Source organism: Monodelphis domestica, chromosome 3 (genome assembly GCF_027887165.1).
Source record: "Monodelphis domestica isolate mMonDom1 chromosome 3, mMonDom1.pri, whole genome shotgun sequence".
Taxonomy (NCBI): Eukaryota; Metazoa; Chordata; class Mammalia; order Didelphimorphia; family Didelphidae; genus Monodelphis; species Monodelphis domestica.
Genome location: NC_077229.1, coordinates 257,986,378 through 258,000,212, shown reverse-complemented (window position 1 = coordinate 258,000,212; position 13,835 = coordinate 257,986,378). Strand labels below are relative to the sequence as shown.

The 13,835-nt window shown below is 34.4% G+C and overlaps 1 protein-coding gene across 6 annotated transcripts in view; it reads right to left on the bottom strand.

Annotated features, from left to right (window-relative positions):
- The window catches only part of PIEZO2 (piezo type mechanosensitive ion channel component 2), a 551,033-nt gene that overhangs the window by 122,051 nt on the left and 415,147 nt on the right, over nt 1-13,835 (bottom strand). For 3 of the 6 annotated variants that reach the window (XM_056823644.1, XM_056823640.1, XM_007487722.3), the window contains exons 13-17: nt 8,765-8,995; nt 5,960-6,083; nt 4,044-4,327; nt 2,695-2,843; nt 1,517-1,690 (exon numbers count right to left, since the gene is read on the bottom strand). In XM_056823644.1, the coding sequence (XP_056679622.1) occupies nt 1,517-1,690; nt 2,695-2,843; nt 4,044-4,327; nt 5,960-6,083; nt 8,765-8,995 (962 nt within the window). Of the gene's footprint in view, nt 1-1,516; nt 1,691-2,694; nt 2,844-4,043; nt 4,331-5,959; nt 6,084-8,764; nt 8,996-13,835 lie in introns of all 6 variants that reach the window. The other 3 variants (XM_056823639.1, XM_056823643.1, XM_056823641.1) reach the window with 1 other exon arrangement.

The window sequence follows — 13,835 nt, the reverse complement described above, 5'->3', positions numbered from 1 at the left end:
GTGCATATTTGGATCAACCTCATTATAGTCATGCAATAGTTTGAAGGATTTTTAAGGGGACTAACCCAGGAAGCTGAGAAAGCGTCACTAGAGTATTGGCCAAAGCCAGGATTTTGAAGATAGCAATCCAAATTGTACATCGAACCCACACTGTACACATAGAAACTACTGCTGTAATCTCTTCATGAAAGAAGTCTGAGTGGAAATAATAGACCTTCCAAATGCTTTATGGACCCTAAGAATTAACATCACTGCTGGTCCATGTAATTAGTAGGTCAGTGCCCAGCTTGCTGCCTGGTCATGAATTGGAGCTCTGCTTTTACAGACAGCAGACAGTCAACATCTGTGTCCTGTTTTGCAAAGGAAGGGTCAGGATACATGACAAAAATAACCATCTCCAGAATCATCTCTCCTCTGCTTAAGTAAGTGCTCTTAAAAGAGAAATAGAAAAGGAAGGGAAGCAAGAACAATTTAGAAAAAAACATACTGTTAGGAATTTAATGACAATGACTTGCCTTTTACCAAAAGCTATTTGTATGCTGTCCAAGAGACCCATTTCGACTATTTTAATGTTACCTCCACATGTGTGAAAGTGAAATGACAGATTCCTAGCTCATATATCATCTTACATAATCAGAACTACCCCTGATGGAACTGCTAAAATTATAGATCCTTTGCTCTTGCATTGTCAGGAAATATAGAATACAAATAAACATTTAAAAATTACAGAAAATTATGTGAAGACTAAATGATTAAATACCAAAGAATGCCTTCTTGCTCTCAGTATGATTCTGATTTATTTGTTCTAGCAACTCCAACTTTAATTGAAGAGACACATCAAATTTTTCTAAAGTGCTGATTTGGTAGTAAATGTCATGAAATTTTAAACTGTTCTCTAGAGATGGCTGGCAATCATGTACCACCCTCTGCTGGGGTTCCTCATGAATTTCAGAGAGGGGCAAATACAGCTGGCACATGGCTTAGAGATTCCTCAGTCAAACTTCAGTAGATTGTGACAGATTGGTTGGAGAATTCTGAACTACTAAGATCTGAACTATACATTTGGAGTATGCTCAGGGAAAGAAAAGAAAAGCAAATTTAAGTTTTAGCAAAATATGATTAGGAAGAGGCAAAAAAGGAATAGAAATAAGGGCAAATAATATTCTGTGAAGGTTATTAGAAAGTGTGCTGGAGTTTATACTGCTATTATCCAATAGAAAAGACATGTCTCTAATTATACATACAACAGTGGTTGTGTATACAGTTATTCTGTTATCCAGTGAACATGACCTCTCACGTTGGAACATTTACCTATACTTTTGTGCCAAACAATTTGATATTCAATTTAGGAGAGGTCAACCATTTCATATTTCTTCATTTTTTTCTTCTTTTCTTTTACTGAAGCTGGAGGTTATGCAAAATCCAAGTTTTAGGCTAACTATAGAATAATAGATGACAAAAAAAATTTTCCTTTAAGGTCGATCTATAAGAACAACTACCCATTTTATTGGTTTACCTGTAGATGGTGTTGTCCTCTTTGCTGGGTATAGACTTTAGGTCTGTGAGTTCTAGGAAGCGGTCATGGAAGTAATGAAGGTGTAATATACACACCAGCAAGAAAGAAGTTGGGATAAATATGCGAGTAAATAGTTCAGTAATGGTAAACTTCTTCAAACCAAGATCTTCTAACCTGAAAAAAGAAAACCAAAACTCCACTTAGTCATTGAGAATACACTCTGCAGATGTTTTCAAAGAGAATTTATCTACACACAGACACGCATAAATATTCCCGAGTTTGTGACTGTAACTTTTAATATATAATGTATACATTATATTTTGAAATTAAAGGGGGAAAGGATCCAGAAAATATGCTATTAAACCCCTTATTTTTGTCATTTTATTTTTTATCTATTTTCATCTTATATTTATCGTCTCTTTTACACATGTCAGAGAGAAGGTACAGTAGTTCTGTATAATAAGCACTGTCATTTCTAACTATTCAATTTTTGAAGGACTTTTCTAGTTACTAATCACCATGTTGCCTCTATTTGATATATCTCTGATTCTTTTCACATTTACATATTCATGTATACATATCTGCACATGTATATATACATGTATATGTGCACATGCATGGATATGTAATCTTGTGTATCTATCCAGTATACATACTAACATTTAAGGAAGGAATATTTAGGTAAGATCAGCAAACTATGCATAGTCCTTAAAAATTGATAGCTAAGCAAACTTCAAGAATCCCATAGACATGTCAAAGAAGTATTAGTGAGACACATTGTATGCCCAGGTTGGGCTGTGGAGGCATGTTTTTACACAATGTTCCCTAAACCAAGGGGAAGTTTCCTCTATGTAGTTGCAAAAATTTCTGCTCTTCAGGCTGTGTATTAAAGTATCAAAGCTCTATTCTTTAGTAGGAAAAATTCCCTAGAAAAGATATAAATGTAGAACTTTCCCTTTTGAAAGTATTCCTGACTTAGATAATATTTTGCCTCGGTAATGTTTTGTCTTTCATGAAAAACTAAATAATTCATGTTTCTATTTCAAAAATTAAGAGCAGAAATTTTGTCCCAATTTCTCATTTTTAAAACAAACGTTTAAAATTTTTTCCAATGACATAGATAGATCCTGGTCATATAACTTTTATACCTATACCTAAAGAAAATTAAACAAACTCACTTTTTTTGATTCAATCCTGTCATATTCTCCCAAAGACCTGGGAAATTTTCAAACTGATATGTGTAAATGAATATGAGCACCAGCATAGTGTAAATAACTACTGACATCCAAAAATATTTTAGTATCTTCCTCCACCACTCATAGTGGACCTGGGAATCATATATAGAAGAAAAAAAAAGAAATGTTATAGGATGATTGACATAACAAATCTGCTTCACCAATATGGAAAACTGGATTTACAGACATTTGGAGAGGGAGTAATAGTATAAGGTTATCACAATATCATAGCTCTGAAACAAGTTTTCTCTGTGCTGACAACTTTTTTTTTTCTTTTTAAATTTATTTCAGTTGTTGCTTCTGAACTGAGAGAGACCTGCATTCAAATCATTTCTCTGACACTTAAGAGCTTTGTGACCATGGCCAATAGTCATCTAGTCTATTAGCCTTTTTCTCACCAGTAAAGCTGGTGTAATCGTAGTTGCCTCTTTAGTTGATTGTGAGGCTCAAATGAGATAGTTTGTAAAGGACTTCACAAACTTAAGGGACCAGATGTCAGTTACTTTGGGTTGGCATGGAATCCAGGGAATTTAATTTGCTTTTAGTATAATGATAAGCAAAACATATAATTATAAAAATCATTTATGAGATTCAAAATCCAAATATAAATGGTCCAGAGGAAGCACTTAGTACTTTAGAATATTTGTGCTTTTAAAGTAAACTCTAAATTAGTTTAAGACAGATTTCTTTTAAAAAAACGCTTTAAATAATTATTTAAATATTGCAGGTTGGTTTCAAATATCTGAGGTTTTGTGAAATAGAGTGACTTTCACAACATGGATTACAATTTTCTATGTTTGTAAATGGTGTATGAAAGCTACCGTGACTGAAAAATTTATCCCTCTGTGGCCAATTGATGACAAGATCCTCTGAAATTAAATCAGCTCATCCTCTAATGAAGATACTTAGTCCCTCACCATATTGTATACAAAGCCTTTTTTTTTACTTAGTAGAAGAGCTTGTGCTAAGCTTTTATAGTCTCTACAACCCCATTATGCCCTACACGATGTGATGATAAAGCACTGGAAAAGTAACAACTTTCTAAGCATTAATTAAAAAAAACCCAATACTATAATACCCTAATTTTGAAGATCAGAATTGATTCAAAAGTAATTATTTCAAACTTTGGGGCTTATTGGAAGTGACTTCTACTAAGTTCATTCATCTCTATACTCTTCATCCACTTCCACAACCAATTCATCTATTCTAGAGATTAAAATCACAAGGCAGTTCCTCAAGTGAGTTTCCTGGAATCTAAACAAAGTACACAGTCTGTTTGATCTTTTACATACCTGATACAAGGCCACACAAAACAGGAAGAGCACCATATAGATGATTTTGTACATTACAATTGTACCCTCAAAGCTGACAAAGAAGAACATTCCTCCACAAACATAAATCCAATATTTAATGAACATGGCCATCACCAAATTTCCCATCACTTTCATGATGTCCTGGTCATCATCTTCTTCCTCATGCTCTTCTTCTTTTTTGCTTTCCTGCTTTTTTATCTTTCCTTGATCTTCTTCCTTTTCTTTGGCTTCTCCTTCCACTTGTATGTCTTGCAGTTCATCATCTTCTAAAATAGAAAACTATTATTGTTAATCTTAGATTATGGTTGGATTATAATTATACTTGGGCAAAATGCAGTGTAAATCTGTTTTTGGGTCCCTTTATCATTCCCCCATCAAGTTCAATACTTTGGTCATAGTCAACTAAAGTATTTGTGATTAAATATGTGATTTTGGTAATCTAGATGATGTGGTAAAGTGGAGTCAAGAAATGAGTTTGAGTCTTTTCTTTAACAACTACTACTTATGGGACTTTGAATGAATCACTTTAGTTTCCACATTTACAAAATAAGGGAAGTGAACAATAAGATATCTCTGGTTCCTTTCAGCTCTATGTCCTACAATTGTAGTCAAACAATTGATTGATTCATATATAAAAATTATCACTGAAATCATTGGGCCAAATCGACCAATTTATTATACCATTTTTATTGCTTAACCAAATAAAGTTATCTAATCTGACAATCCCGTAGAAATGCAAATAATGTTCATCTAGAAGCCAGTGGGTAAACACATAATTTTTTGGTATTGAAAAAAAGCTTCCACTACTGGAACTAAAAGGAAAACTCTAAAAGTGGTTAATCATTCTGCAGGAAACATGAATGATTTTTAAAACAAAAGATTCATAAGCCTCCTATTTATATGTATTGCTATTTCTTATAAATGATTTGATATTTCCTCTTATCTACCAAAAAGACGTAAACTCATGTGATCACAGAATGTAGAAAATAATATTCTCTTTTCTTATAATAAAATGAAGGTTTATAATTAGAGTGAACTGGTGGTGATGACTCTAAGAAGAGTAAAATTGCCCCTATATTATTTTCTATTGATTCTATTTATGAATAATTCCTTTTGTCCTGTACTAGGTTTGTCTCATAACTGGTTAAGTCATGGTTCTTTGTCTCTGAAATAAGTTCAGAAGGATTAATGTTAAATATCTAGCTCTCCTGCTAACAACTGATCTTTTTTTGCCTCAAGTAATTTTTTCTGACCTGTGTGAGACTGTGTGAGAAAGAAAGGGAGTTGGGTCTGATATTTGTGTGCATCCAAGCTGTCCTTCAAGGATGTCTGGTTTGGTGTCCAAAAGTCTCGGCCACTATTTTACACCTGTACGCCAACAATGATCCCTCCTTAGTCTCATAGGAAAAGGGGCAGGTGAGGCCCATTACCAAACTTCCAACCATTTGTGTTGTTCCTTGCACCTCACATCTTAAGTCAATCATATTGTACACAATCCCTGTTCTGCTCTTTGTTCTGTATTTCTCCAAACCTTATAGAAAGAGAACTGCCCTCTTGCTTGGGGTCTTTGGCATAAACGAAGGCAAGCCACATACCCATTTACTGACAAGTAGCATGCCCCTGCTAATAAATGTTGTCTTGCTTGGACACTTGCCTCAGTTTAGCCTTTTGTTAAAATGCTTCTGTAACAGCTCTAAAACAGAGTATCCTCCTGGTGCTCTAACTCATTATTGATTCAACACTAGCAATTAATTGTTATTCCTAACAATCTAATAAACAATTATTATGTGCTAACTTCACATGAGGCATTGCCCCTAATCTTGGGAATATTAACATGGAAAATAATGTAGTCTTTGCCCTTAAGGAGTATGCATAGGACACTTTATGAAATTTACCTTTTTCCTCATCTTCTTGGCTTCCGATTTTGACCTCAGATAAAAGAGCTTCCTTTAATTGAAGTGCTTTTTGCTCAGTGAGGTGCTGTCTTAGGAGCAGCCAAAAAGTAATGGTGAAAAGAATCTGAAAGCAGAAAGCAAACTCCTTAACCACTGAAAATGTAACTAATATTCGAACAAACGTTGCTGAGTCTTAGCACTTCTCACTATTTAGATGGGGGTGAATGGGGTGAGGACAGGATAGGGTGTGGAGAGAAACCAGTAAAGTATGTCATTCGAGGTGGAGTCGGTTATCCATTTTATTTCATCAGGAAGAAGTTTGCTTTTCGATTCCCTTTCAGAAAAATGCCAGCACACACTTACTGAGTGCCAGTAATGTACTCTGCTCTGCATTGTAAGAGACCATGAAGAAGAACGATGATGAGGCATTCTCTGTGCAGTGGCTGCACATTTTAAATTGCTTCCATCTGGGCAGGAAATCAACTTTTCAACAAGTGTTCTCTCTCAAGATGCTTGTCCTTGGTTTATTTCCTGTCCTCATTATGGCATCGTTACTATTTTTAAATAAGAATAGGCTCCTCTTTTAAATCTTGCAATGTCCATTACAGACAGGAAGGAAAATGCATCACAGAAAATAAAATCCATTATTATTTCAATTATCATCCCAAAGAAGAAATAATAAGAAAAATCCCAATGAGAACTAGGCTAACCACATTTTTATAACTGATTTTTAAGTGTTAGAGAGAATAATTATAATTAATTCTGTAATCACTTATAAGAACTGCCTTCCTGTTGAAGACCATGTCCTTTTGGATCTCAGTGTTCCCAGTGAGTAAATCCACCTAATAATCTTCCCATGGGAGAATTTTGGAATATTAATTTGTTATTTTTCTCTACTAAACAGCTTAACATAACATTCCCACTTGTCTGGCTGCCAGGTATCTCAGCAATCTTAAATATCTGAGATACCAACAAATCTGGAGGTCTCAAAGTCACTGAGTGATCAGGAAAATTGTAGTCATAAATCTATGTACTCTTTACTAAAGATTGCAATTACTCTTAGATCAGAGCCTCAGAATTTTGGCATTGTATAGAAATTAAATCCATAATTGTGGGTCATACCAAGCACATGAGTTTTTCTCCATCATGTACTTCTCTGCCAGATTTCTGTGAAGTTGTGTACATTGTTCACCATCAACATAAGTAAACTGATGGGAGAGTATGATTCAAGTCACTATATGTGTCTATGATGCTTTTATTTTCATTGAATTTAATATATTTGTGCCTCTGACAAATTTCTTTTTGGTGACTAAAAATGGTTCTGTTTAAAATTTAAAATTGTGAGTATCTGGTCCTATAAATATCATTCTTTGCAGGTGTATACTACATTGTGAGGAGTTGGTTGTATAAGTAGAAAATTCACTGGATGGGGTTTTCAAAGAGATGGTGGGTAGGAAGGGGATTTTCAACAGACTAATCCCGACAATCCTGAGAAAGTCTGAGTATAATCCTGTCATGGTGACTTATATTTTGGAAATTATACCTGCCAGGATGACGGCAAGTTTAAGTAAATACATTATCCCAGAGAGTGATTGGGTATCCAAATACCAAATGTAAGGGAACAAAATATCTGTGTATATGTAAATAATATGACATTATTTGGTGGCTGTCTCATTTCACAGCTCACTAAATAATGACCATAATGAAATCACTCACATTTCATAGATTCTTCCCCCCAAATAATATCATTTTGAAGTTTCTTATAAAGGATTAGGGCATCTACTTGGTGCCATACAACATTTCCATTTGAGAAGTGGAAACAGAAAAATTTTCTGTTATTTCCACCTCTACAGGCTATTTGCTTTTTTTTTTTGACAACTTAAATAAGTAATGTCATTATTAATAAGTGCAATTTTAGATTGTTGTCTACATAATAAGTTCCATGCTGAGTGTTTACCATCTCGTTAATAAAACAGATAGTGAACACCATAAAATCTAACATTCATAAATGAATGTTTTATTAATAAAATGAAACTCATATAAATTAGGAAATATAATGAAGCATCTGCAAGCAAAGATATATCAATCCCCTATCACTGGGGGAAAGAAACCTTTAAATATTAGTATTTAATTAATATTAACTATTTAAATAAAAATTTAAGTATAAATAATATTTTCAACTTCCAAAAAAGGTGTGTTTAATGTCAGGGAAAAGGCATGAAAATTATATTCTTAATATTCACTGATCATCTCTAATGGGTTAAGTAACCTTACAGATGTGCACCATCTATTTAACTGGTAGGTATAGGTCCAGCACATTTCAACCCAAAGCAGTTTGTATTGTGTCCCTGGGTTTACATTCATGTTTTTTTCTAAACATTCTTTTAGCATAAATCAGTGGTGTCTAACCCAATGCTACACATTTAATAAGAAAACCACAAATGAATATTAATTATGTTGTATCATATTTTAATTTATTTTTAAATACTCTTAATACTTTTTAATATGGTTCCAGTCACAATCAGTTTTGTGGATAGCTGGAAAATACTTGATATCTCTGCTACAAAACATTTTATTATTGCTTAAAAAGTCCAAGGAAAACCAACATATTCCCTCTTAGAATATAAATGTTTAAAAGAATGAATTATTGGCTATAATAATTGAGTAAAATAGTTCCTATTTTTTGATAAAAATTATTCTTTTCTGAAAAACGTATTTAGCACCTGAAGGATTATTATAATTTTTCCCCTTTGAAGTGGTTATTACTATATATCCACCCATTTTATTGCTACCCATTCCACTTACTTTTGATGCAAGTTCTGTTGGTGCTTTTTTTTCTAAAAATCCTGGGACTTCTTTAATTTCCTCAAGGTCAAAAGACCATATGTACTGTAATGTCAGTAGTAGATTCCCATAAACAACCATGAAAGGAGAACTGATCATTGCATATTTTCTTCTGTTGCGAATCATCCAAAGAGTGCAAGACCAAATCAATAGCACAAAAGTCAGCCAGCTATGATATGTAATACTCCAAGCCTCAGTGGAAAAACAAAACAAAACAAAAAGGTAGATTCATAATGGTTAATAGAATTTTAAAATCCTTTCATTCTAGCAAATTAAAATTTGATTAAATAAAAAAGCCTGACTTTGGTCATGGTACATGCATTGAGGATGATTTATTAATTGGGGTGAGAGCACGACACTGCAAATGCTGGTATTTAGTGCTCTGAGGGAGCAAGACAAATGTGCATTATATTTCCTTAATGACAGTTGTTTTTGTAGAGTGGCAGTGTCTCATTCCACCTTTGTTATATAGTTTGAAAGGGCTTTTGTAAAGTCTTCTACCCTAACTTTAAAACTCTCTACATCTATCCTATATTAGAAGGGATAGCACAAATGATCTTAAGCTCTCTTGGCCACCATTCTTGTTATCTTCTTTCCCAGAACAGATTAGATATTAGCACTCTCTCTCTCTCTCTCTCTCTCTCTCTCTCTCTCTCTCTCTCTCTCTCTCTCTCTCTCTCTCTCTCTCTCTCTCTCTCCCTCCCTCCCTCCCTCTCCCTCTCTCTCTCTCTCTCTCTCTCTCTCTCTCTCTCTCTCTCTCTCTCTCTCTCTCTCTCTCTCTCTCTCCCTCCCTCCCTCCCTCTCCCTCTCTCTCTCTCTCTCTCTCTCTCTCTCTGTGCATGCACAGTGGTTCATATGACCCATATCTGGAGTTAGAGAACCATTAGTATAAGATACATTTAGGGTATGCTAAAATATTGATGTGAGTTTCATTTCTCTAAGAGAATATTTAACACACATATACATATGTATATATATATAATATATGTTGTATATAAGGCAGAATCTATTCATATGAATCCAACTATATGAAGTTAATCCAAAGGTGAACTTTTTGTAATGTCTTGATCAAAATGTCTAAATGGTATTCATTTTATCATTCAATCAGCAAACATTTATCAAGCGCTCACTATGTCAGACAGGTATTGAGGATAGAATTATGTTTGGAATATGGAATGACTGAGATAAGACAAACAATCAGAAGAAAATTTCAATGGTCTAGCCATGAGGTGATAAGGTCTTGAAACAGAGAGCTAGTTTGGTGAGTGCGGAAAAAGATGGATGAGTACAAGAGAGATTGGGAAGAAACAGTAAAATCTGCTAACACTGACATGTGGAATTAGGGTGAGAGAGGAGTAAAGAATTATCTAGATGGAAAGGCTTGGTGACTGGAAGGATGTGCCTTTGAAGGGAAGAGAAAACTTCTGGAGCAGAGGAGAGTTTGGAAGGAAAGACAATGAGTTTTCTTTTGAATACTTCATGTTTGAGATGTTTAAAGGACTTCCAGATGGAAATGTACAATATACAATTGCTGACATAAGACTGCAGCTCAGGAGATAGACGAGGACTGAATCTGTAAATCATTTGCACAGAGATGATAACAAAACCCACGGGAGCTGATGTGATCACAGAATGAAAGTGTGTAGAGAGAAAATGAAGAGTATTTGAGACATCATTGGAGGTGGGTCAGAAATCCACAGTTACTGTGTGACATGGGTAAAGATCTAGCAAAAGAAACTGAGAAAAAGTAGTCAGGATAGGTGGAGGCAGAATCAGGGAAGTGCAGAATCATGAAAACCCAATGAGGAAGGACTATCCAAGAGAAGAATGTGGTCATCAGTATACAATGTTGCAGAGAAGTCAAGAAGGATGAATATCTAGAAAAGACAATTAGATTTTGGGAAGAAACAATCCTGTGTAAATTTAAAGAGAACAGTTTCAACTTGATGATGAGGTCAGAAGCTAACCTGCATAGGGTTTAGAAGAAAATGTGTTGAGATGAGGTGAAGTTGACACATATAGATAACTTTTTCAAGATGACTAGCTAAGAAGTGGAGCAGAGATATAGGAAAATAGTGGGCATGATAACAACTACTGAGGGTTTTTTTTTTTCAGGAAGAGACTTGGATGTGTTTGTGGGCAGCAATAAAGGATCCACCATAGATGAGGGAGAGGGGGGGCATGCTGATGGGGCCAATTAGTTGGTGAATATAAAGAAGGATTAGGATTTGCTTAGAGAAAATTTGGCAATAACAAGCAGAACTCATCATTAAAGACTGGCATAGGGGACAACTAGGTGGCTCAGTGGATTCAGAGCCAGACCTAGAGATGGGAGGTGTTGGGTTAAAGTCTGACCTCAGACACTTCGTGGGTGTGTGACCCACTGCAAGTCACTTGATAGGCATAGCCTAGCCTTTACCCTTCTTCCTTGGAACCAATTAATAGTATTGATTCTAAGATGGAAGATAAGGGTTTAAAAATTGGTGTAAATGTGGATACAGTGGAAAATGAAGTCAGAGGAATATGAAAGGATGCTAGAAGAAGAAGTTTGCCAATGGTCTCCCAACTTCTTTCAAAGAATGAAAGTAATTTATTTGCTAATTATTCCCAAAGGCAGTTGCTAGTTCTTCTTTTAAATCAACTTGTATTGTCCAACACTTGATTATTGAAGAAGGTGATTCATCTAAATTAGCTGTTGTAAGTATGTTTGAAATTTTTTTCTGTGGGAGAAGAGATTAAAGTGTTTGGGGAGTTATCTGGATTCCAATTGACCCCATAATCTTTATTCCTGAAAAAATAGGTTATCAAGAGTATATTGTGACCACAAAATTGCAAAGTTTTATAAATAAAATCAATTTGGGACAAGTAAACATTTACCCCAGGCTTTCTGCATTGCTTCCCTAAAGTATATTTTGGTTTTATAGTAACGTGTTAATTATAAATGAGTTGTTTAGAGGACATGAGTATTATAAAATATGGACAGCTAGGTGACACAACGGATAAAATACAGGACATGAAGTCAAAAAGACTTATTTTCCTGAGTTAAAATATGGCACTGAATTCATGTCAGGAACTGAATAACTGTATGACCTTTGGCAAGTCACCCAACCCTTTTAAACTCAGTTTCCTTTTCTGTAAATAGCTGGAGAAGGAAATGGAAAACCACCATAGTATCTTTGCTAGGAAAATCTCAAATGTGGTCACAAAGAGTCAGACACAACTAAAACAATTGAAAAATAACAATATAAAATATCAACAAAAATTCATTTTATTTTTAAATGGCTATTGTCAACTTTCTCCTCTATTTCCTTGAAATCTTTTATGTCCTGGAAACTCACTCTAGCCCTGTAATTCACACTGAAAGTAGCTTCTTCTCCTACTGCCTTTCTTTTCTTGGATGTCTATTCCTTTTCTATTTAAGGATGATGCTCAGGCCAACCATGTCTTCATTCCTCTCTGAGATGCAACAAGACTTTCTTTACCATATCCACACTCCATAACTTCAGGTCTCTTCCTCAACTTTTCTTCTGTTTATTTGTCCTCTTTCTCCATTAGAATATAAGTTTACTAAAGTCAAAATCTGTCTTAGTGTCTATGGTTTAGTGTCTGGCAAAGAGTTAAGTGTTTAACGGATGCTTGTTGACATACTGACATGAAGTTCAACTATCTCTGAAGAATTTTTTTTAATATCAGAGAAAGAGGATGAAGATGGTGGTAGGCTACACAGGCTGTAAGAGATAACCAATGATGAAATTCAAAGAAAAAGGGAAGGAATACATGCCATCTATGAATTAAATGATAGGAAGAAAGGTTGGGTCAAATTATGTGACAATTTTGAAGGATGACAGCTGGACAGTCATTTTGTTCCATTTCTCAATGTCTAGAGAGTGAAGAATGCCTCTATCAGGAAGGATGGAAGTCTTGTGTCAAGCTTGTGGGAGAATATTGATAAAAGCTTCATCTTAGAGGCAGGCATGAATGAATAAGTTGTGATTTACATCACAGGAGGGAACTTAAACCATTTGAGTTTCTGGTTATATTCAACTTCAAGTCCTCACTTTTAGTTTTTTCATCTTTTTTCATGTCTAGAGTTTGTTAAAAATCAGATCACCTTTAATTTGATTGAGCACATGACAATAAGAAAAGGAAACTTATTCTTTCATTCTTTTGTGAATCAAAGAAAGTTGTAGACAGGCATTAGAATTCAAACAGATTGCTAGTTACTTATACACATGCTTACTGAGAGAAAGAGAGAGCTGTAAAGTTAGTGAAAATACCTTTTCCTACCTTCATTTTAAGGGTAAAATGTCTAATATAGTAGCCATCAAATGTCATTTTGAAACATATTATAATGCTTATTGTGTTCATTTTGGGCATTTTGTGAACATTTTTATGTACTCATATTCTGGAAGCCCGTATAAACATATATACATCATTCTGACAGACTGGCTCCCCTGAAAACCTAAGTCTGCCTATGAAGAAGTCTGATAAAATAGGGATCTTCAGTGCAAAAGAGAAATGTTTAAAATGAATATTTTGGCTCTGCTAAAACAACAAAATGGCACCAAGCAAGACCCACACTCTGAATGGGCAGTCTGCTCTGTTAAGTGTGTTTTTACAGTAGACTTCTTCTGTCAAATAATAAAATGTGAATTTTAATCTCCTTTTGAAAGTGTTTACTTTGTATAAAATGGCCAAACTAAGTTATTTTTTAGGAAAATAAGAGTTTTATTTGTTGAGAAGTATTGTGGTAAATACCATTTTGAGTGCATTAAATATTAAGATGCAGATATTCATTAAAACTGTTGATAGCATTTGGTAATCCCAATGTGTGTGTATATATATATATATATATATGTATACACACATATATGTGTAATGCCAATGCATACAATGAATAGTGCTTATCTATATTTTTACATATATATATATAATATATATACAAAGAATCACAAGGTATGGTAAAATATGAAGAGTGGCCAGATAGAATTATCATTAATGTATGTGAATCATAAATGAACCTTGCTCAATC